At 41.4% G+C, this 21,431-nt stretch overlaps 1 protein-coding gene across 5 annotated transcripts in view; it reads left to right on the forward strand.

Annotated features, from left to right (window-relative positions):
* The window catches only part of wipi1 (WD repeat domain, phosphoinositide interacting 1), a 76,577-nt gene extending 64,733 nt beyond the window's left edge, over positions 1-11,844 (forward strand). For 4 of the 5 annotated variants that reach the window (XM_069930054.1, XM_069930055.1, XM_069930053.1 and 1 more), the window contains 3 exons: positions 2,593-2,714; positions 4,836-4,936; positions 11,262-11,844. In XM_069930054.1, the coding sequence (XP_069786155.1) occupies positions 2,593-2,714; positions 4,836-4,936; positions 11,262-11,309 (271 nt within the window). In that variant the 3' untranslated portion in view covers positions 11,310-11,844. Of the gene's footprint in view, positions 1-2,592; positions 2,715-4,835; positions 4,990-11,261 lie in introns of all 5 variants that reach the window. The other variant, XM_069930052.1, reaches the window with a different exon arrangement.
* The last annotated feature ends 9,587 nt before the right edge of the window (positions 11,845-21,431 follow it).

The following is a 21,431-nucleotide window of genomic DNA, read 5'->3' on the forward strand; positions in this document are numbered from 1 at the left end:
CTCTGTGGAAGTCTTTGTGGATTAAAGCCTGTTGTACAGTCTTTATCTTTGTGTGTGTCTGATTCTGGCTAACAGCGCACCACACTATGTTGGGTGTCAATTTGGATCTATTTTCTGGCAAAATGTTAGTGCATATTTTTAGAGCGTCATGCTCTCCAGCAAGGACATGGCAGGATGCTCTTGGACACCAGATGTGTACAGAGTTGTCATATTGAGAATTCAGTCCTCCCACGCTCCTGAATTGACATCTGTTCTGCTAAATTGTCTGCTAATACCTTCAGTTCGATATCACACTGTAAACCCAGTGCTTTGCTGCGAGAAACACTATTACCTGGCCTTTTTAGAGGAAACCCCAGTCCAAATGCCACTGTGACTCCTTCCTGACTGCTTCAGTGCTGCTCTCTGGTTGATGGGAGGGAATGGATACAAAGGTGTCATCGTGTAATAGGAGGGGGAAGTGAGAAGTGGATACTTACACTATTTGCGGTTTGCGAATCAGAGGAGATGGGATGGAGGGAAAGTAAGAAAGAGGACTAGATGTGAGGATGCTCTCAATGGTTGGTGTGCTAGCGGAGGCTATGGATTCAGTGGCATATATTCCAGTAATGGCCAACACGATTTGCTAATGGTTAAGAATAGGTTCAAGACTCATCCTGAGTGTCCAGTCGTTCTGTTGCTACTGGCTATCTTTGCCATCTCAGAAGGAGAATAACAAGCAGTTCAAACATGCTGAGAGATGTGTGTGAGGGTTAGGATTAACTGTAGCCTGGAAGGGCATACAGACATTAAATTAGAACTCTGGTACCATATTTTTGGATCAATCTAGAACCATGTCCATTGATTGCAATGTTTGGCTTCTCCAGTGATCTAAACATACATTTAACATCTAACCAAAAAATGGTCATAGCATTTTCTACATTACTGGCTAGAAGAGGAATTTTGCTAAATGAAGAGAGGACTTTCCACCCACCCATAGACAATGGTTACTGGATATTATGTGTGCTCTTTTCTAATTTTGGAAAAAATAAGACATAATGTTAGGAAGATTAAGATATCTTTCAACAAGACTTGGGGTCCATTTATACTTTACTTTCATAATTGGAATGATCAGGGTGCGGGGATGCAGTAAATGGGCGCATTTTGTCAGATCTCTGAAGGCTGTTGATCTGCTTGAATACCAATTTCACCCTTGTTTGGTGGATGGGGTTAGATCTTTATTATCAACCTTTTTTCTCTTTTCTTTTTTGCTATTCACTCTATGTTCAGATTGGAATATGTCCATGTGTTATTGTTTCTATATGATACCAATTCAAATGTATATTATATTTAATTTATATGAACTTTTATGTTTTATGATAAAATTCAATAAAAATCATTTAAAAAGAAAGAAAAGAACTCCAGTTGCTCGAGATTGTTGGTAGTTGATGGTGTCAAAGTTCAGATTTATTGTCAGGGTACAAACATGACGTCACATACAACCCTGAGATTCTTCCTGTGGGCAAGGTGGAATTACTACTTATTGATAGTGAGGGAAAAAAATGTCTTAAGAAGAAATGTATACACGTAAAGAAACAAAATAATGTAAACAAACTGACTATGTAATATAGAGAGAAAAAAAATCAATTAAGTGCAGAAATAAGAGTCAATTTAATCTCTAATCGAGTTTGTCATTGAGGAGCCTGATGGTGGAGGGGTAGCAGCTGTTCCTGAACCTGGTGGTGCGAGTCTTGTGGCACCTAAACCTCTTTCCTGATGGCAGCAGCGAGAACAGAGCGTTTGCTGGATGTTGTGAATCCTTGATGATTGCTGCTGCTCTCTGACAGCAGCATTGCCTGTAGATGTTCACAATAGAGGGGTTTTGGCTGTGATATCCTGGGCCGTATCCACTATATTTTGCAGGGCTTTCTGCTCATGGTGTCCCCATACCAGGACACGATGCAGCTGGTCAGCACACTTTCCACCACACATCTATAGAAATTTGCCAGGGTTTCCAATGTCATACTAAACCTCCGCAAACTCCTGTGGAAGTAAAGACGCTGACGTGCTTTCTTTATGATGCCATTAATGGGTGGGGTTCAGGAAAGATCCTCCAAGATAGTGGCTCCCAAGCACTTAAATTTGCTCACCCTCTTCACCTCTGATCCCTCACTGGACCGTACAACTTCAGTTTTCCCTTCCTGAAGTCAACAATCAACTCCTTAGTTTTGGTGACTTTGAGTGTGAGGTTGTTGTTGGTGTACCAGTCTCCCTTTTCAATCTCCCTCCTGTATGCTATCTCATCACCCCCTTTTATACAACCTTCAGTGAATTTGATGGTCTGATCTGTTCCAGGAATTTATTTTCTCTGCAGCATTAACATACAACAGCACTATAAAACTATAATCTGCTGGAGAAACTCAGTGGGTTGAACAGCATCAGTTGACTATTCTTTTTATACCACTTACATTGCTCGACCCACTGAGTTCGTGCAGCAGATTGTATTTTGGTACAGATTCCAGCATCTGCTGCCTCTCGTGTGTCTCCTTTGAAAATATAACGTCTGCAGTGAGAATCGGAATTTTATTATAATGGTGCCTTTTTGTTCTGGTTTAGGCTATTCAATGAAGAAGGCAGTTGCAGCACGGATAACTCTGACATGGTGCCGTCCACCTCTCCAACGTATGCCGCAACTGTTGCCAAAACCAGCTCAGTGCCTTCATCATCAATAGCTCCAGGTATCAGCTTAATCCACCCATGTGTATAGATCGTTAATGAGTGACTTGATTTCTTCTGCCCTGTGGGTCAAGTAGAAAAGAGCACACAGAGTTATATGGGCTGTATAGTCTATTAGAATAGGGAGCTGTTTATACTGCACATTGGTATTCGGAGATCTCTACAGCTATACATAGCATTTACTGAGAATGTTCTAGAGCAGCCATTGTAAACCTTATTTTGGTTTTGGCCCACTGAAGGACTCTGCTCAAAGTTTATGACGCCCTTCCCTGTGAAGTATAGTTGGTTTATTCCGTACTTCTACCGACCACATGAAAAAACATAATATTTTATGATTCCACTCCATGTCCCGTTCCCATTTCCCCCCCCCCCCCCCCTCACCATTCCTTGAATGTGCTGGGCACCCATTGAGAATGGCTGCTAGGGACTTTACACAAGAGAATTCCAAATGCTATGTGGTTAATAACATAGGTAAAAAGAAAACACAGACTCTGGACATCTGGAGTAAAAATGGTGCATGCATTATGGAAAAGAAAAAAAGATAAATTATCAAATACCAAAAATGTTATTGAACAAAACCCATTAATCCCCTTTACAATAGATAATTTGTTTTTCAAGGAATGGGCCAGAAAAGGAATCAAGAAAATAGAAGATTGCTTTTTGGGAAATAATTTATTAACACTTGAGCAATTAAAAGATAAATAAGGAATAACACAAGGTACAATGTTTGCATATTACCAGTTGAAAACTTATTTAAAAGATAAACTGGGAAATAGCTTGAGATTACCAGAAAGTAGCAGCTATGAATATTTCATCGCATGCTGAGAATGTTGATTATGCCAGGCAATTTGGATGGAGAGATGTTTTGGGGCAAAGACCTTTTATCTCAACTGGAAAAGTCAAACATGCTTTAAGCTGTGGAGAATGAGGAGATAGAACCCTGGAACATTACAGCACAGCCTTTCTAGTCTGTGAACTCCCAGTGATTCGGCAAAGACCAAAGAGAGATTGAGTGATACAGAGGGAGGGAGGGAGTGAGGCTTGTTAATTCTAGCTGAGCTGTGTACAGGAAAGGTTAATAAAAGGAAATGAGGGAAAAGTAGAGAGGGAAAAAAACTGGAGGTGTGAAATATAAAATGTTGCCATTTGAAATCTGAAATTGAAGAGAACCTTTGGAACATTTAACAACTCGGGCAACATCTATGTAGAGATAAAAACAGGTTAAAAGTTACAGCTTGGTGACCTGTTATCAGAACTAAAAGGATGAGTATGAATTGCTGAGTTCTGAGGTTTGTTCTTTGAGCTGTTGGAACAGTGTTAGAACTCCAAGAAGAATGGTCAGGGTAGAAGTGGGGTGGTAAAGTAACTAGGATACTTCCTTTTTCCTTAACCATTCTTACTCCCTTCTGGCACTGTTAATAAGGTCCTCAACTACATTATCTCCACACAGCCCACCTTGTTTTCACGTTCATCCCACCAGCCTTTACATCTCTTCATCATCAACTTCATGCCACCACACAAATATCTCTCCTTTCGTTATTCCAAAGCAAATCCCTCCTCTTGGCACCTTGCTGGGGAATATCAGGAGATGCAACACAAGGCCTCTTTATTGCTTCCCATCTCGCCATCCATGTTTCAGCTGTGTACGGTACAATGGAAAAGAGGGGCTCATTTCATTACCAGAGAAAACTAACATTGTCATCAATACAATAAAATCCCAGGTATCCACCATCTATGGGGATTGGTAGATGCTGGAAAAGTGAATTGGATAAGTTGCTTGAGATTGGGTGCTCTGCGATTGGTGATCTGAACGCTGGTGGTGGGGGCAATTTTAAACTTTCATGTTTTTTTACCTATTTATTTTCCACAGTTTTTTTTGCCGGTTGCTTGAATTCTGGACAACGGGGTTTTTACTGGATGAAACAAACTATAGGGTATAACTGTTGCCAAGTATATTATCTGATAGATCAAGAGTCAAGAAACATATGCAATAGCAATAATAAGAAAATGTTTGTGGTAACTTACAGGCTTTAACTTTATTTCATGGGAAGTTGGACAGTCTTTTGACTTTAATGAATGGATATGTCAGGCATTACGCAGCAATATTTAATCTTCTCCTCCAGGATATTCTGAAGAAGGTGGTGCTACGCACGGCGAGATCATCCCTGAGCACGAGTTTGCAGCAGGACCACTGCTTCTGGATGATGAGACTGAGTTCCCTCCTGTGAGCATACAGAATAACTAAAGCCTGAGCCAACGCTTTTGTCAATCACCAGGGCAAGTGTTAAATCTGAAACTGAGAAGAAAATACTCCACTAGCAAACACATCTTGATTCCACAGTGAAATTGACCTGTCCTTAGGACCTAACTCTTTAAGAAATGCAAAAGTTTCTGCAGCACAGAATCCCAAAGTGAAAGAAGTTTCAAGTAGTCTTTTGTTTCATTGTTATGCTTTCCTCAGCAGTAATCTTTGTTAGTGTGTAGCATCATAATAAAGAAAGAAATAAGAAAAACCTTTCTCCCTGATGCATCTCACACTCAGGGGGATGAAATCTCAGTATCAACAAGTACCATTCATTTTTGGATTTCCAGTTTATTTCCAAACAGTATAGGGTCTGCACAGATTAGTGAATGCTCTTGCCAAATCGTCAAGGTAGGAATTATTGCTTTGTCTCTGTTCATCTTGGAACTCTCGTCATTTCACAGCATCCATGCATAGCAAAGTACTGGAAGTGAAGGCAAATCAACCAGTCATCACCACCAGAACTGCACCTCGTCTCACATCTGTATTACACCCATCATATTTAGTAAGAAAGTGGAAATATAAGATAAAAGGACAAGATAATTATTTGAAATATTAGTAGGAAATGGTTGTTTCCAAGTGGCCCAAGACACGTTGCAGCAATTTTGTGTATAACTGTACATCTCAGCTCCAAATGTTCAGATTGTCCTTTCTGAAATGTTTAATGAAGGAGGAATGCCTGCTTGTTAGAATTTATGACATAAGTATGGGTTATAAAACTCTAGAAATGTGAAAGTTTTATTGATGTGATTCTACTAGTTCCAGGAAACAAGATTAACATCAGAAGAAAAGATGTAATTGAAAAGTAGGCAAGTTGTGTAAAGTACAAAATTTGAACCATGAATACCAACCAAGTCCTTAATCTTCATTTGTATATGCCTAGTCCACATTGTTTAAAGCCTGTTCATTGAGAAGCAACTTCACAGATTAAAGGGATAATTAAAGAAATGTCACCTATAAGAATATCCTTCCCTGTTTTCATTAAACCTTTCCACTCTACCCTTGCCTCAGTGTAACAATTACCCACCACACTTCCCCAGTACGACACTTGCATCACCACCCCGTCATCGTGGATCGGCTAAGCCAATTTAACACACAGACTGCCCAGCTACCAAACTCCTCCAGCCATGCAACTAAGCAGCTTCCCTCCTGACTACTGACCACCACCTCCAATAACTAACAAACAAACACAGTTAGTTAAATGCTATCACAGCGTCAGTGACTTAGGTTCGAATCCAGCTTTGATTCTAGGGAGTTTGTATGGGTTTTCTCGGGGTGTTACATTTTCCTCCCACATTCCAAAGACTTGCGATTAGACCACAAAGATATTGGAGCAGAAATTGGCTATTCAGCACATCTAGTCTGCCACGCCATTTAATCATGAGCTGATCCATTTTCCCCACTCAGCCCCACTGCCTGGCTTTCTTCCCATAACCTTTTGACATTCGGGCTAATCAGGAACCTATTAATCTGTGCCTTAAATACACCCAATGACCTGGCCTCCACAATGGCCAGTGGCAACAAATTCTACAGATTTACCACCTTCTGGCTAAAGAACTTTCTCTTCATTGCTGCTCTAAGCAGATGCTGAAGTTGTGCCCTCTTGCCCCAGACTCTCCCACCATAATAAACAACCTTTCTACATCTACTCTGTCCACATCTTTCAACATGAGAAATATTTCAATGAGATCCCCCTCGCCCCCCCATTCTCCTGAATCCAAGTACAGGCCTTGTTTGATAGGCCTTTCATTCCCAGAATCATCCTTGTGAACCTCTTTGAACCCTCTCCAACATCAGCACATCCTTTCTTCAATGAGGAGTCCAAAATTGCTCACAATACTTCGGCCAGTCTCACCAGTGCTTTATAAAACCACAACATCACATCCCTGCTCTGCTCTTCTATTCCTCTTGAACTGAATGCCAGCATTGCATTTGCCTTCTTCACCACCGACTCAACCTGCAAGTTTACCTTCAGGCTATCCTGTACGTGGACTTCCAGGTCCCTTTGCATCTGAATACTTACAACTTTCTCCCCATTTAAGTGCCCTAATGATATTGAATTTGCGCCCTTAACTCACGCGCATGCGCCAACTGAACTCCAATACCCGAATCCACCGTGTATGCGCCAACCGAAGACTCATGCATGCACACAAGAATCAAGATGGCTGCGCCCAGCCTGCGGACCCCAGAACGCCGACTAACAAGGTAAGTATGCACAATTTGGCTCTTACATGCCGTGTATCCCTGTTTTCGCTTGTCAAATACAACATAAACCACGTAAATTTTATCTTTTCCTTTTGTTTTTTAACAAATTTTTGGTCTTATGTGTGGATGGACGCAAGTCACATAGGTCACAAGTCAGGGAGTACCTGCATATATAAGGCGCAATAGCCAGTTTACCACAGGCAGAAATAAAAGTTAAGATGATGGATTTTAATTGATGGATTGATTGGACTAATAGGCTTCTGCACAGGAGCCGCCACAATGTTGCATTTGTGCAATGACTGCATGAACTAAGTTAATGTTCCATACTGTACAACTTTGATGATGAAGTCATCAAGCTGGAACATTAACTCTCCTCTCTCCACAAATATTGCCTGAGCTGCAGATCTACTCCAGCATTTCCTATATTTATAATTTCTAGCTCTGCGGCGGTACTTTGCTTTCATTTACATGGTATCTATTTGTTATTAGAGGGTATATTTACATCACATAATGAGCCATGAGACTGGTTTCAGGAAGGTGAAATGTTTTCTACCCAGGAATAATGATGATTTGATTTTGAGTAGAGAGCAATGGTTCTCCCACTGTTTTACAGGCGATTTGCAGAGAGCAGAGGGGAGTCGCTGTTCCCAAACTTGCTTTGTAGTGACAGGGATGGAAATAGCTCACTGACTCCATGCTCTTCATTTCTCTGGACTTGCCTGTCTGCAGCAGTACAGCTGATGTAAGCAGTTTGGCAGAGAGGGAGTAAAGTATTTGGCACAATTCCAAGGTGTAACTGTGGGTTCTGTTCCTCCAGGTTAAAACCTCTCCACAATATATTTAATCTATTACTGTTGGATGACTACCCAACACAGTCCACACCCAGACTTGCTGCTAGAACAAGCATTGTAGGCTTTGCATTCTTGCCTCATTTCGCTTGTATCAGGCAGCTGTGAGCTTAAACTGAACAACTGTACTTGCGAGTGCATGTTTCTCACTGGCCTCGTGCTCAGCGCACATATGGGTCATTTGACTCGAGTTGACCACCTCCGCTTTATCCTACGACTTCTCCAGCAGGTGTGTTGCCTTCAGATGAATCGTTGGATTAAAGTCCCGCCTAACATCTTGGATGGTTGTGATAGTGTTTTGGGAAAGGGCTGAGAATCTTTCACCTTTCTTCCCTCATTGAACACGTACTGTATTGCACTGCAGTCAGTGGGAGCTTACTGTATGCTTCCTGCATTGTACATTGCAACATTGCTATTATTGGTCGTCCTTTGGTTCGAAGAAGACGTGTTGTGCAGTTCATCTGTGGACACGAAGGTGACTTTGGAGTGCCAGTCTGGAAGCGCAGAGTCCAGCACAATGGGGGGGACTGGAAGTCAGTTGTTGTAATAACCGTGGTTGATACTTTGTGATTCCGTTCAGTTTCCCATCAGTTTAGGACAGCGCCTATCTTCACAGCTGGTGTAGGCTTCATAGAAGAGGGCTCGCCAGCAGGTTTTTTCAACAGCCGCAGCTTCTAGTTCTCTTGGCTGGATGTCATGGTAGCATAGGGTTTCCTTCACATTTAAACTAATTACAGAGGCTTCCAGGAGATCCTGAAAGGGATGACAGAACAATGAGTCATGTTCTGTTGCAGGCATTTGCTCCATTTGTCCCGATCAGTTGCAGGCTAATTCATGAGATTATGATCATTGCTGATCAATAAGATTCAAGCTTATTTTATTGTCATGTAATAAAATGGAAAATGTGATAGAACATAAAATTTCATTCAGTCTCCATTAAGGAAATGATTCACTATCAACAAAAATTGCCCAGCACTCCTTACAGCCAGAAAAAGAGAAGCAAAAGGGATGTGTCCCTCCCCCCACCCCACTCTCAAGGATCACTGACTGTCCGTGGCTTCGCCTCTAGCTCTCCCACAGCCTCTGCAGCACACAGCCTTCAGTTTGAACCATCGGCAATCCAAGCTCCAGATGCACACCTTTGACACGATCAGGAAGCCTCTAGCCCCTTCTCGCATCCTGGTTCTGATACCTGGTACTCCTTCAGCCATTCTTGAGCCAGTCTCCAGCAGTCCGCAGCCTGGTGTGAGTCCTTTGACTGCAGTTGCCAGCAGCCCGCATCCTACGAAGGTTCCTCACCTTGAGTCACCAACTGCCTGCCTCCTATGCATTCTTCAGCCTCAGAGCCCCTCACTGGTCCACCACTGTCCCACGGTTTGTCTTTTCTGGTGCCCTACACCAGTTCTCCACTTTCCCAGAGGCTGCAACTCCTTGTGGCCGCTGCTGAACTCGCAGGATTGCTTAAGGTGGTATATGGGTGGAAAGAAAAAGTTTGAAAACCACTGTTTTAATCCTACCTCACTGACTCATTATGTGTACAGTTTCATAACTCCAAAGGAAATGGGCTAATGACAATTTTTCTCAAGCAAAATATTTCAGTAACAATTGGGTCTAGAGCAGTGGTTCTCAACATTCCCTCCCACTCACAGACCACCGTAAGTAATCCCTTACTAATCACAGAGCACTTGTAGCGTAGGGATTGCTTAAGGTGGAATGTGAGTCTGGGGGCAGTTTGAAAACCACTGTTTTAAACAAAGCAAGAAAAATGGATATATTTACAAATCAAGATAGTGCGCGACTAGAAGAGGAATTTGTAAGACACAGTAATCCCACAGACACACTGCCCCCTACTGCAGTGCATTTTATGTATTACATACATTGCAGCCATCATGTGAGTCCATGCCAACCATGAGACTCCCATTTACATTCATCTTACTTCATCCTATTTTCCCTATACTCCCACCAACTCAGATTTCAGATTTATTGTCAGTACATACATGACATCTATGCAACCCCGAGATTATTTTTCTTGCGGGCGAGGCAGAATTACCACTTACTGGTAGTGTTAAAAAACCTACTCCATGTACACATGTAAACATAGAGAGAAATGTAAACAAACTGGGCAATAGAGAGAAAAAAATCAATAAAGTGCAATGTAAGAGGCCTTAAACACACTCCAGATTCTACCATTCATCTACAGTCAAGAGGCGATTTATGGCAGCCAATTGCCGCTTCTTCCATGCAGTTGGAAAATATTCCATCATTCTTTGTAAAGCCTTGGGGGGAGGGGGGATGGGTGCCTAACAGTTAGTTACTTACCCAGCCTCTGTTTTACCCACAGTGTGTATGTGTAAAAACAGGAATGATTCAATATAATCTCAGCAAAGAGCTGATTTTTTCTAATAATTTATGATAATAATAATGTAAATTGTTGGAAAAAAATACCTTATTAGTATCATAATAAATGTATTTTAATGTTTTTCAGGATGAAAGTCAAACTTTAGGTTTTTGAAACAATTATCGATTCCTTTTAAGAATAAACATTAAAAACAATATGTTAATTACATCCAATGGTATGCAACGTACCTGGATGAGAGTGCTGGCTACCTCCAGAGGAGGAGGCCCACTACCTCTGTATGCTTTGCTTCAGAACCCTCTTATGTGTTTTGTTTTCAAGCGAACACATCACTAACAATTTTGCTGCCATTTTAAGCGAAGTCGAGGAGCCTGTATACCTTCTTAAGCACGTAACATATCAAGGTTACCTGGACACGAACACAAGGTTCCTGGTATGGATTACCTGGGTCAAATGGCCTGTCCCTCTACAGTGTATCCTTGGTAATTGCAATCTGAGAAATTCTATAATTGATAGCACAAAAACTGGAAGTATGAAATTCTGCAAATTAACATTTAATTTTATTGATTAAAAACTGCAGTTTATGTTAAGCAGAATTGTGTCAGCTGGTAAGTCAAAAATGGAACTGAGTAGAATTCCACCACTAAAGAATTTTCACATTTTGATTCCCACCTCTAACTTGGCCTTTGGATATAACGAATGAGTAATGATGTCGTTGATCGGTGAGAGCCAAGCCCACCTCCTGCTGCAGCTTTTCTCTGTGCATGTGCAACAGCTTGTTCTTAACCCACCCTCCTATCCCTTTCTATAAATTAAGGACTTGTTTTGGTTTTGGTAGATTAATTCATGCCGGGGAAGCCAGAAAGAAAAGACGAAGAAGTTGTGAAAAGGAAAAATCAGGATTAGTATCGACAGTGAAGATAGAGATTAAAAGCCACACAATTTGAAGGACGACCCTGAAATTGGTATGCCTATAATATTCTGCATTTCATCTTGGTTTTTTCAAAGAGGAAAACAAATTCCAATGAGTTAACTTTGCATCTGTCACCAGCTTTAGTTATTGTAAAGAAGCCAGAATGGTGTGTTACAAGGAAGTGCTGAACTAATCAAGATTAACAATGCCACACTGAAAGGAATAATTACCTTTTTATTAGTATGGGTATTTAAAAATTACTTAAAAAAAAAAGTTTTATAACACAGTATTTACTTTGATAATGTTGTCCAGCCTGTATTTTTTTTTTCTGTTTATATATCTTAAACATATATAAATATAGCAGTTCGTTGACTCAGGCGATACCCACTCTCAGCCAAGCAAGCTGCTCAGAGTCGTGGTCAAAATATTTCACCCTGTGGAATGAAGTTGCACAAGACTGTAATGTTCACCAAATGTAGTAATAGTAGCAATAAAGTGTTGCAATATACATTGTCTCCAATTGTTTCATCAACAATGCACTATTATTCTCCAGAATGATTTTCCAGTGCCCTCCACAATGTTTGGGAACAATTACTTTTTTTCCCCTTTATTTGCCCTTGTGCTCTACATTTAAAATTTGTAATTCGCATGTGATTAAAGTGCACATTCCAGATTTTATTAAAGCTTATTTGTATATGTCTTGGTTTGACCATGGACAAATTACAGCACTTTTTAATACATACATACATTTCAGACATTGCAAATAAATATTTAATATACGATTTTACTTGATATTTTAAATCTGGTTTATTCTATAATGCCAAGCTTTGCAACTTCGTAGGATAGGACTAATCCATTCTCTACCCAATTGTTGCCCATTCTACTTTCAATCATCAGGAAAATACTGGAAGTATATCTATTCAGAAATGGTTACCATAGTATTACCTACATCAGGCTGCTTTTCATCGACAACCGCTCGGCTTTCAACACCATCATCCCCCTCAGTGCTGGTCAACAAGCTTCACAACCTGGGCCCCTGTAACTCCCTCTGCAAATGGATCCTTCACATCCTCTTCAGAAGACAGTGCAGATCAGTAGCAACATCTCCTCACTGACAATCAGCGCGCAGGCTTACATCAAAGATGCATGTTTAGCCCGCAGCTTTACTTTCTCTGCACCCATTGACTGTGTGGCTGGGCACAATTCAAATTTTCTGATGGCACCATGCTTGTCGGCAGAATCACAGACGGCAATGAGGAAGCGAGTGAGATAGATCAGCTAGTTGAGTGGTGTCACAACCTTGCATTCGACATCAGTAAAACTAAGGAATTGATTATGGATTTCAGGAAGAGGAAGCCAGGAGGATACAAACCAGTCGTCATAGAAGGGTCAGCAGTGGAGAGGGTTTAAAAAAAAACTTTCAAATTCCTGGGAGTCAACATCTCTGAAGACCTATTTGTGCTCAGCATCTGATGCCTCTTGTGTAATTGTCTAAAAATAGTCAGCCAGCATTGATGGCTTTCATGTGGTCTGATTCTGCTTTTCCATGGTCGCAATGTTCTGGTGAATTCTTACACCATGTTCGTCACTGACTGGACCAAGATCAGTAGGGAAGATGTCCAAGTGTGAATCCAGAAAATGAATTTTCAATGACATGTTGCATTTCATGGTTTTGTATGTTTGAAGTAGACTTAAAGATGACAGGAAATCCAGAAAAATGCATTAAATCTAAAAAAAAGTAAGTGATGGGAAAATTTAAAGGTGATTTTTGTGATCAGCTGGTCCATAAAATACACCCAAAAATGTTCAAGAAGCAAAATTATCGTTGTCCAGTGTTAAAAGCAATAGAATTAACATGAAGTATTGGCAAGGATTCATATTCAATTCGCTTCTTAATTAAGGTGATTTAGCATGTCCAATCATTTGTTTAACCCTAAATACATAGCTCAAAAAAGTAATTGATCTGCCATTTGTTCAAACATGTGCTATGGAAACAAAATGTTTCCAATATATAAACAAGTATTAAAAATGCTGAACCAATATTTTTTTTAATTGAAGTTTGCATATGGCTTTACATTTGGTGAGTGAATTGATTTTGCTTCCTGTGCAAGATAGTTACCAGAAGTGTGATCATCTGCCAAAAACAAACAAATGAAGCCCATTGTTTGAATTGTAAGAATTGTTGCAATTAGTGCACAGATGTGCTCATGTCAGTGATCAATAGCAAAGGAGAAGCTAATGGAAGGATGTGTCCATTTAGGTCAAACCTTCCACTTGCAGGAGATTTACCATTCACAGGTGTCTTTACTCAATCCTGATCAACGCACGAAACTAGCCCTATTCACACCAGCCCTTTGTCCCAGTAATTAACTAGTTAATGTGCCAGTGTGAACTCTCACAAATTGGCACGCGGGCATCAGATCACCCTAGGGATGGACTGCCTAGGTAGGGTATATCATCCCTGAGGTGATCTGACACCTGCGTGCCAGTTAGCCCAGTGTGAAAGGGACATGGGCTATCCTGGGACAAATTGAGATGTCACTGGTGGAGGATAGATGCCCCTCTCTCCTGGGATATCTGATGGTGAGTGAAAGGACACAGAAAACTGGTTAACAATGGTTCAGTGTGAAAGGCAGAAAACGGCTTCTTTAACTGGTTCATCGAACATCCAATTTACTGCTAAGCCAATGGGCTCTTGGTTCAGGTGACAATTCAGAATTTGATAGAGCCATTCAGAATTGTGATTGGTTTGGACAGGGTAAATTTAAGGACTAGAGCACAAAAATGTAAAGAGCAAAATATATAGTATAGATGTGAAGTGGGGAATAGATTCAGGAGGGGAATAGATTCAGGAAAGCATTTTGTTTGCCTAGGAAGTTATGATATGGAGCTTGCTGTTTGCAGGAAAATCTTCAACAGCCTTGCACTGTTCAGAGATGCTATCGCCGCCTAAGTGCAGGACATGAGAGTGGACACACACCTGGTCAGCTTAGACCAGGAGAAGGCTTTCAACCAGATATTGCACACATACATGATGGATGTGCTTCTCAAAATAGGCTTTGCAGAAGGAATCTGAAATTGACATCCATCGCACAGTCCAAATCAATGGATACGAAACCAATTGCTTTCTCATCAAGTCTAGAGTCAGACTGGATTGCCAGCTCTCTCTAGTTTTATTTGTGTGCTGCAGAGAGCTCTATGCTGAATCTCTCAGGAAAGACAAAGGTGTAAGAGGAGTGACATTGCCAGGCAGTGGAGGCACTCGGGTCAATGCCCTGTACATGCACAATGTTGCTGTCTTCTGTTCGGACACATGATCACTTTATAGAATGATCAGCATCTGCGGTCTTTTGTACATCACATGCCAGAGTAAACTAGAGCCAGGGTGAGGCAATGCTCTTCAGTAACTGATCTGACTGGTCCACCATCCCCTTCGCAGTCAGATCTGACTACCTGGAGGTATTGGGGTTCTGGTTTGAAGGGGCTGAGGCATGCAGCAAAAATTGGTCGGAGAGGATCACAAAGACCCCCCAGATATTGGGTCTATGGTCACAGTAAAAGAGAAAAACCTGGTAATCAGGTGTGAGGTGATCTCAGTACTGTAGTACACGGCGCAGGAGTACCCATCCCCCTCGGACCCTGTCCTGGCAGTCACCAGAGAGGATCCAACATAGAAGGGGTCTGAAGGGTCACCATGTCCAAGTCACCAAGGGCGCAACCAACTTCCTGATGACCACTCTCGTGTGGCTACATCAGGCTGTGCATGGAACCATTGTACGAGGGCACCAAGTGCCACCATGTGCTGAGATTCTACCTGTCAAAGGTGATGGACTTTTCACTCAGGGTACTGGTGTCCCCATGCCAGGCAAGTCAGAACACTTTCGACCACACATCTCAAGTAAGTCTCAAGCAAACAGAAAATACATTTACACGGCAATCTACTGATTTCCATAGGTGCCAGATACCAGGAGTTTTAATGTATTCATTAAAGAATAGCTTTATAACTTGAAAGCATAGCCCCATGAGTCAATGGCATTCTAACAAACATCTAAACTGAAAAATTTATTTTCCACAATTTGCTTGAATTCTGAATTCAATAAAGTGACTAATAAAGATGTGGGCAGCCATGGGGAAGATGAAGTTTAAAGAAACTATTTCTCTTGAGATGAGAAAATGCATGTGGAAATAAAGTGCAACGATTTCTGCATTTACAGCTGCAAGCGATAGAATGGATGAAAATTGGCTCAAATTGGAGAAGAGAGCTTGTTGGATTGTGGGGAGGGGCAGAGTTGGTGATTGCACAGCAGGAATTGGATTACGAGGTTCAGTGTAGGAGCAAACAAGAGGTGGCATAATTTCACACAACTTTTATCAGACACTAGCATGATGCTGTGGAGACCAGCAGAGTCTGCACTGAAACAGCTTTGTGTAACATTATTGACATTTCTGCATCCTCCGGAAGGAATGAAACTTTTTAAGGGAATTACAGAATGAAGTGAGACCCATAAGACATAAAGCAGTAGGAATAGACCTTTAAATGGACGGGAGGGGGGAGGTAGGGAGGGTGGGATGGGAGGAGGGGGGGGGGGGAAATGGCACTGTATATATTTGAAAAGGAAAAAGTATGTATCATGGTTAATGTGGTTTATGCTGTGAAAATTTTTTTAAAAAGCAGTAGGAACAGACATAGGCCATTCAGCCTATTGAATCAGCCTCGCCATTCAATCATGAGCTGATCCATTTTCCCACTGCCCAGCCTTCTCCCCATAATTTTGATACCCTGGCTAATTAAGAATCTATCAAGCAGTCTCTCCCTTAAATACACCAAATGATTGGTGCCTATGGCAACAAATTCCACAAATTTACCACCCTCTGCCGAAAGAAATTCCTCTGAATTCACCCTTCAATCACATATTGGATGTCCTCAAGTTGGGAGTTACCAGTCTTGGCTATTCATGTTAACCATGTCATTGTGGTTCAGGCTTGGAAAATGGCCTGGACCTTTGAAGAAGAAATGTTGTTATCAATTTAAGAGTAAATTCAAGATTCAATTTATTATCAGAGGTAATAAAATAATTTCATATTCTATGAATTTTTTTTCCTGCTGCAAAGGCAGACAGATATGTCACTGGCAGGAATTGCCTCAGCACCTCTTACAGTCTTACAGTCAGACTTATCGTCAGAGAGAGAGAAGCAAAAGAGAGGACCCCTCCCCAGAGTCACTGAGTGTCTGTAGATTCGCCTCCAGCGCTTCCACAGCTCCCGCAGCCACACAGAGTCCAGTCTAATCCATTGGCAACTCGAGCTCCAGATCCGAATCTCCGACATAATCAGGAAGCCTTCAGTATCCTCGGCACTTGGGACAACAGGGCGATGTCATATTATCTAAAGATCAAATAACAAGTGGATAGAACAACAGAGTATCCAAATAAATGTTTTACGTTTCATTGCATCAGATTGGGGCAGGGTAGAGTATCGTAAGAGAAATGGATGCATTGGCCATCTGGTTGGTTTAAGGATAAGGCTACAATGGGAACAATAAAAATCGAAATTAGACTCACTTTGGAGGAGTGATTAAGATCGCACATCATTCCATACTTGTTCATCTTGTTCAGCAAGTATATCATGTGCACAAAATCAAAGTACTGTCGATGTTGAACATCAGAAATTTAAAAAAATGAAAGGCAGTTTGTGGAGAGGCAATTTTTTTTTGTGCCAATATTCTCTGTAATGTTTGGAGCTGATGTTCTCCTGTTGAGGAAATGCTGTTCTCTAAGAGTTCATTGCTAAACATAAACATACTAACATATGCAGAAGAAAGAAAGAAACAATTGAACACAGGATTAGGTTAGATTAAAGATGAAACATCAGCACTGCCGAACAGGCCACGTTGGCTTCTAATTTCCTCGTAATTCAATAAAGTGATTAATAAAGATGAAGTCATTGGACGAAATGGGACGCATTAAGTTTAAAGAAACTATTTCTATTTCGAAGAGAAAATACTTGAGGAAATAAAGTGCAAAAATCTGCACCTTTAAAATCACCTTTAAAAGTAAATCTCATTTTGCAAAAGAGAAAAGTATTTGTAAATGGAAACAAATACTGATTCTGGCATTTTTCTGTGTATTATTCACAAATGTCAGGCCAGAGAATCTCTAACAAGTATTTTTACTAAACAAATCTCTAAATTGCCAAAATCAAAAGCAGAAATCTTTCTAAATACATGCCTTGCATGACCAGTGCTGACGACGCTGTTGTGTTAGTGGTGAAAAATGCCAGATGCAATTATCAGATAAAAAATCAAATTACAAAGAGAGAGAAATCTTTTTTCATTCAGCTGCATCATTCTATTTCATATTTTTCAGGCCCAGATTTTATCATTACCTGGAATGTTCATTGCCCTGCACGACTCATGTTAAATATGAAAGGTCATGGCAGCTTGCAAAAAAGACCTGACTGGAGAGGCTGTGCATATTTCCATGATCACATGCTCTAGAATTGCTGAGAAGACAATAGACATACAGCAAAACCAATGACCTAACTGTGGCAGATGTCAAAACTGCCACGCGTTTGCAAAGCGTCAGAATGTCCCTGATACTGAGCCTTCTTGAACCCTTTGCTAAGAATTTTTTGTGGCCTACGTCAGTCATGGGTGACCATGGATACTGCACCTCTGGTAGTCACTGGAAACTAGAATGGCCTCTCCAGGGCACAAGTCAGGGTAGATTTGATATGAAGATCCATCTGTTGCTCATGAAATGGGAACCCCCACCCCCCCCCCCATCCTTATGACAAGTCCAAAGGAATGATGAAAATCGATACAGTTTGGTGCCAGCAGTATTGTAGGAGTCACCGTGCCAGTGCTGGGTACAGCAGTTAGACGCCTTCGAGACTCCGACACCAGATTTTTCCTCGGGGTTTACTTCAAAGCCTTTCCTGTGAGCAGATATAGCCATAAGGAAGTGGAAGTTTTAAATCGGAGTTTTCCTTCTCCTAGTTGAGTTACCATCTGTGGTTAACGAGCCCCATCTGCCCAGAGCAACTGGTTTCAAGGTCCGCCTTTGCCCCTTCTTTTGTCAGTGAGAACAGCTCTGCTGGGCTTAAGAACTATGCCACATGTGAAGACCAGGAGATGGACTTGGTTGTCAAAGGCTGTGTAACAGTGTGAGCTTGACCCCACTCCAAACCTCAGTTATGACAATCTTCAGAGCCTGCTAAGAATTAGACCTGAGATATATGGACTTGCATTGTTCAGACAATACCTGATAATGCCCAAGTCCATCAAGTCTTCAACGTTCCTCAATTCATTTTTTTAATAAAACTATCATAACCCTAGAGCATATAATTGCTACCTTAAGGAAAGCTGGAATGCATGCGCTCTGTTTGGAAATTAGCTAGTGTGTACTGAGAGCCATAGTGCTTTTACAGTGGTGGGGGAACTTTGCTAAATGAAATAAACAGGCAGTCTATTTTCTAAATGGTGAGAAAGTTTAAAATTCCCAGATGGAAAGGGGCCTGGGATTCCTCGAGCAGGATACCCTAAAAGTAAAGTGGTGAAGAAGGCACGTGCAATGCTGGCATTCATTTCAAGAGCTGGGACCTCCCTTAGAGTATTGTGAGCAGTTTTTGACTCCTCTTTTAAGAAAGGATGTGCTGACATTGGAGAGGGTTCAGAGGAGGTTCACAAGGATGATTCTGGGAATGAGAGGGTTATCCATATGGGGAGTTTTTGACAGCTCTTGGTCTGTACTCATTGGAATTTAGGAGAATGAGGGGAGATCTCATTGAAAAATTTCAAATGTTGAAACAAGTGCACAGAGTAGATGTAGTAAGGTTGTTTCCTATAGTGGGAAAGTCTAGGATAAGAGAGGACAACCAGGATTGAAAGGTGTGCACTTAGAACAGAGGAATTTCTTTAGCTGGAGAGTGGTGAATCTATGGAATTTGGAACAGACGTTTGAAGGGGCCAAGTCATTGAGTGTATTTAAGGGAGAGATTGATCTGTGCTTGGTTAGCCAGGGCATCAAAGGTTATGGAGTGAAGGCCAAGAAGGAAATTAAAGGGAAAATGGATCAGCTCATGAATGAATGGCGGGGCAAACTCGAAGGGCTGATTTGCCTATTTCTCCTCCTCCTCCTATGTCTTATGGTCCTTATGAACAAACTGCATTCATAACACATAACTGTATAAGTGCTGCCAAGGATATAATAAGCAGTTTTTAAGCAACATTATTTCAATTTTCTGCAAGGTTACCCTGCAAATATATGCTGTAGATATCTACATTATACCCAACTATAAATTCACAGCATCCTTAAATAACTAAGATGCTTTATGAGGGAGAATCTCAATCTACATTTGGTTTCTCCAAATGCAGTACAGTCAATTGGACAAAGTAGAAGTGAATCACTGCTTCCTATGGAAAGACTCTTTGGGTTTGTGGATGGTGGGAAGAGAAGAAATGAAGGGATAAGTGCTGTGTCTCCTGAGAAGTGAGATTGGTGGGAACGGAAGGGTGGACTAGAGAATCATGAAGGGAATATTCCCTACAAAATGCTGAAAGGGGAGGAGAAGATGGAGATTCAACAGATCCTGGTGGTAAAATCTCTTTGAAGGTGATTCTTGTTTCTGATAGGGTTTGTGGTCGAATAGACTGCTGACATGTCATCTTTCCAAGTCTCCTCCAATGACTTCGGGGCTTTTGTGTCATTAAGTCTAATAAGTGGTTGTGACTGGGTAGCAGATTGGTTATGAGGCCGGAATCAGAATCCAAGCTATTTCTATAAATTTAAATTAGAACAGGAAGTATGCATGCAAAGGATGACTTGAACAGCTCTCTCCGAAAATAGCAAGATTTTAAACATTTGTGCTAAGGTTTTAAGGGTGACCTTTTGCAACTATGTCTTTTTATTTGACATCTTTGGTTTAATTTCACTGTCTCACTTCTTTTTTTCAAGATGGCGGAGCACAATGTTGCAGCAGCCACTTCGGGTCCCAATATGATTAACAACCAAAGAAACTGTTCCCACTTACCATCTGAGACTCTCATATTCATGAAACAGTGTTTATTTATTTATTTGTATAGATGAAATTCTTGACTTGCATAAAGTACTATTTGTCTGATTGTCTGTCTATATATTTTTGCACCAAGGACCGGAGAATGCTATTTTGTCGGATTGTACTTGCGCTGGATGGGTCACGTCTCCAGAATGGAGGACCATCGCCTTCCCAAGATCGTGTTCTATGGCGAGCTCTCCACTGGCCACCGTGACAGAGGTGCACCAAAGAAAAGGTACAAGGACTGCCTAAAGAAATCTCTTGGTGCCTGCCACATTGACCACCGCCAGTGGGCTGATCTCGCCTCAAACCGTGCATCTTGGCGCCTCACAGTTTGGCGGGCAGCAACCTCCTTTGAAGAAGACCGCAGAGCCCACCTCACTGACAAAAGGCAAAGGAGGAAAAACCCAACACCCAACCCCAACCAACCAATTTTCCCCTGCAGCCGCTGCAACCGTGTCTGCCTGTCCCGCATCGGACTTGTCAGCCACAAACGAGCCTGCAGCTGACGTGGACTTTTACCCCCTCCATAAATCTTCGTCCGCGAAGCCAAGCCAAAGATACTTGCTTAATCAGATGACAATAAACTTGACTTGACTTCATATATCCATTTGGATATCCTCTCAGAAGCTGTGAAGGCCAAGTCGTTGGGTGTATTTAAGGCAAAAAATATACATATATTCGTCTCAGAAGCTTCCATTTCTGGATAAAAATCATCTAGTCTCTCTGACTCAGGGATCAATCTCTGGTTTTTCCTACCCTTGTTTTCCATGGCACCATACTCAGAGCAGATCCTGGCTACGAGATTGAGCTCACCCATGTTGGTGTCAGGTTCAGGAATGTATTCTGACTAAGCATTTACATTCATGTCAAACCATGTCATGCTAGCCTGGTTTTGTGCTGCAGCCAGATCAGCAAATCATTAAGTGGTGTGAAATGTCTTCTCTGCTTTTGATAAACAACAATGTACAGCAAAGAAATGTTAACAAGAGTGACTGCAGATGTGGAAGCAAACAGCTAATAAGAAGAAGATTGGGATCA

This window comes from Narcine bancroftii, chromosome 3, assembly GCF_036971445.1.
Source record: "Narcine bancroftii isolate sNarBan1 chromosome 3, sNarBan1.hap1, whole genome shotgun sequence".
NCBI classification, from domain to species: domain Eukaryota; kingdom Metazoa; phylum Chordata; class Chondrichthyes; order Torpediniformes; family Narcinidae; genus Narcine; species Narcine bancroftii.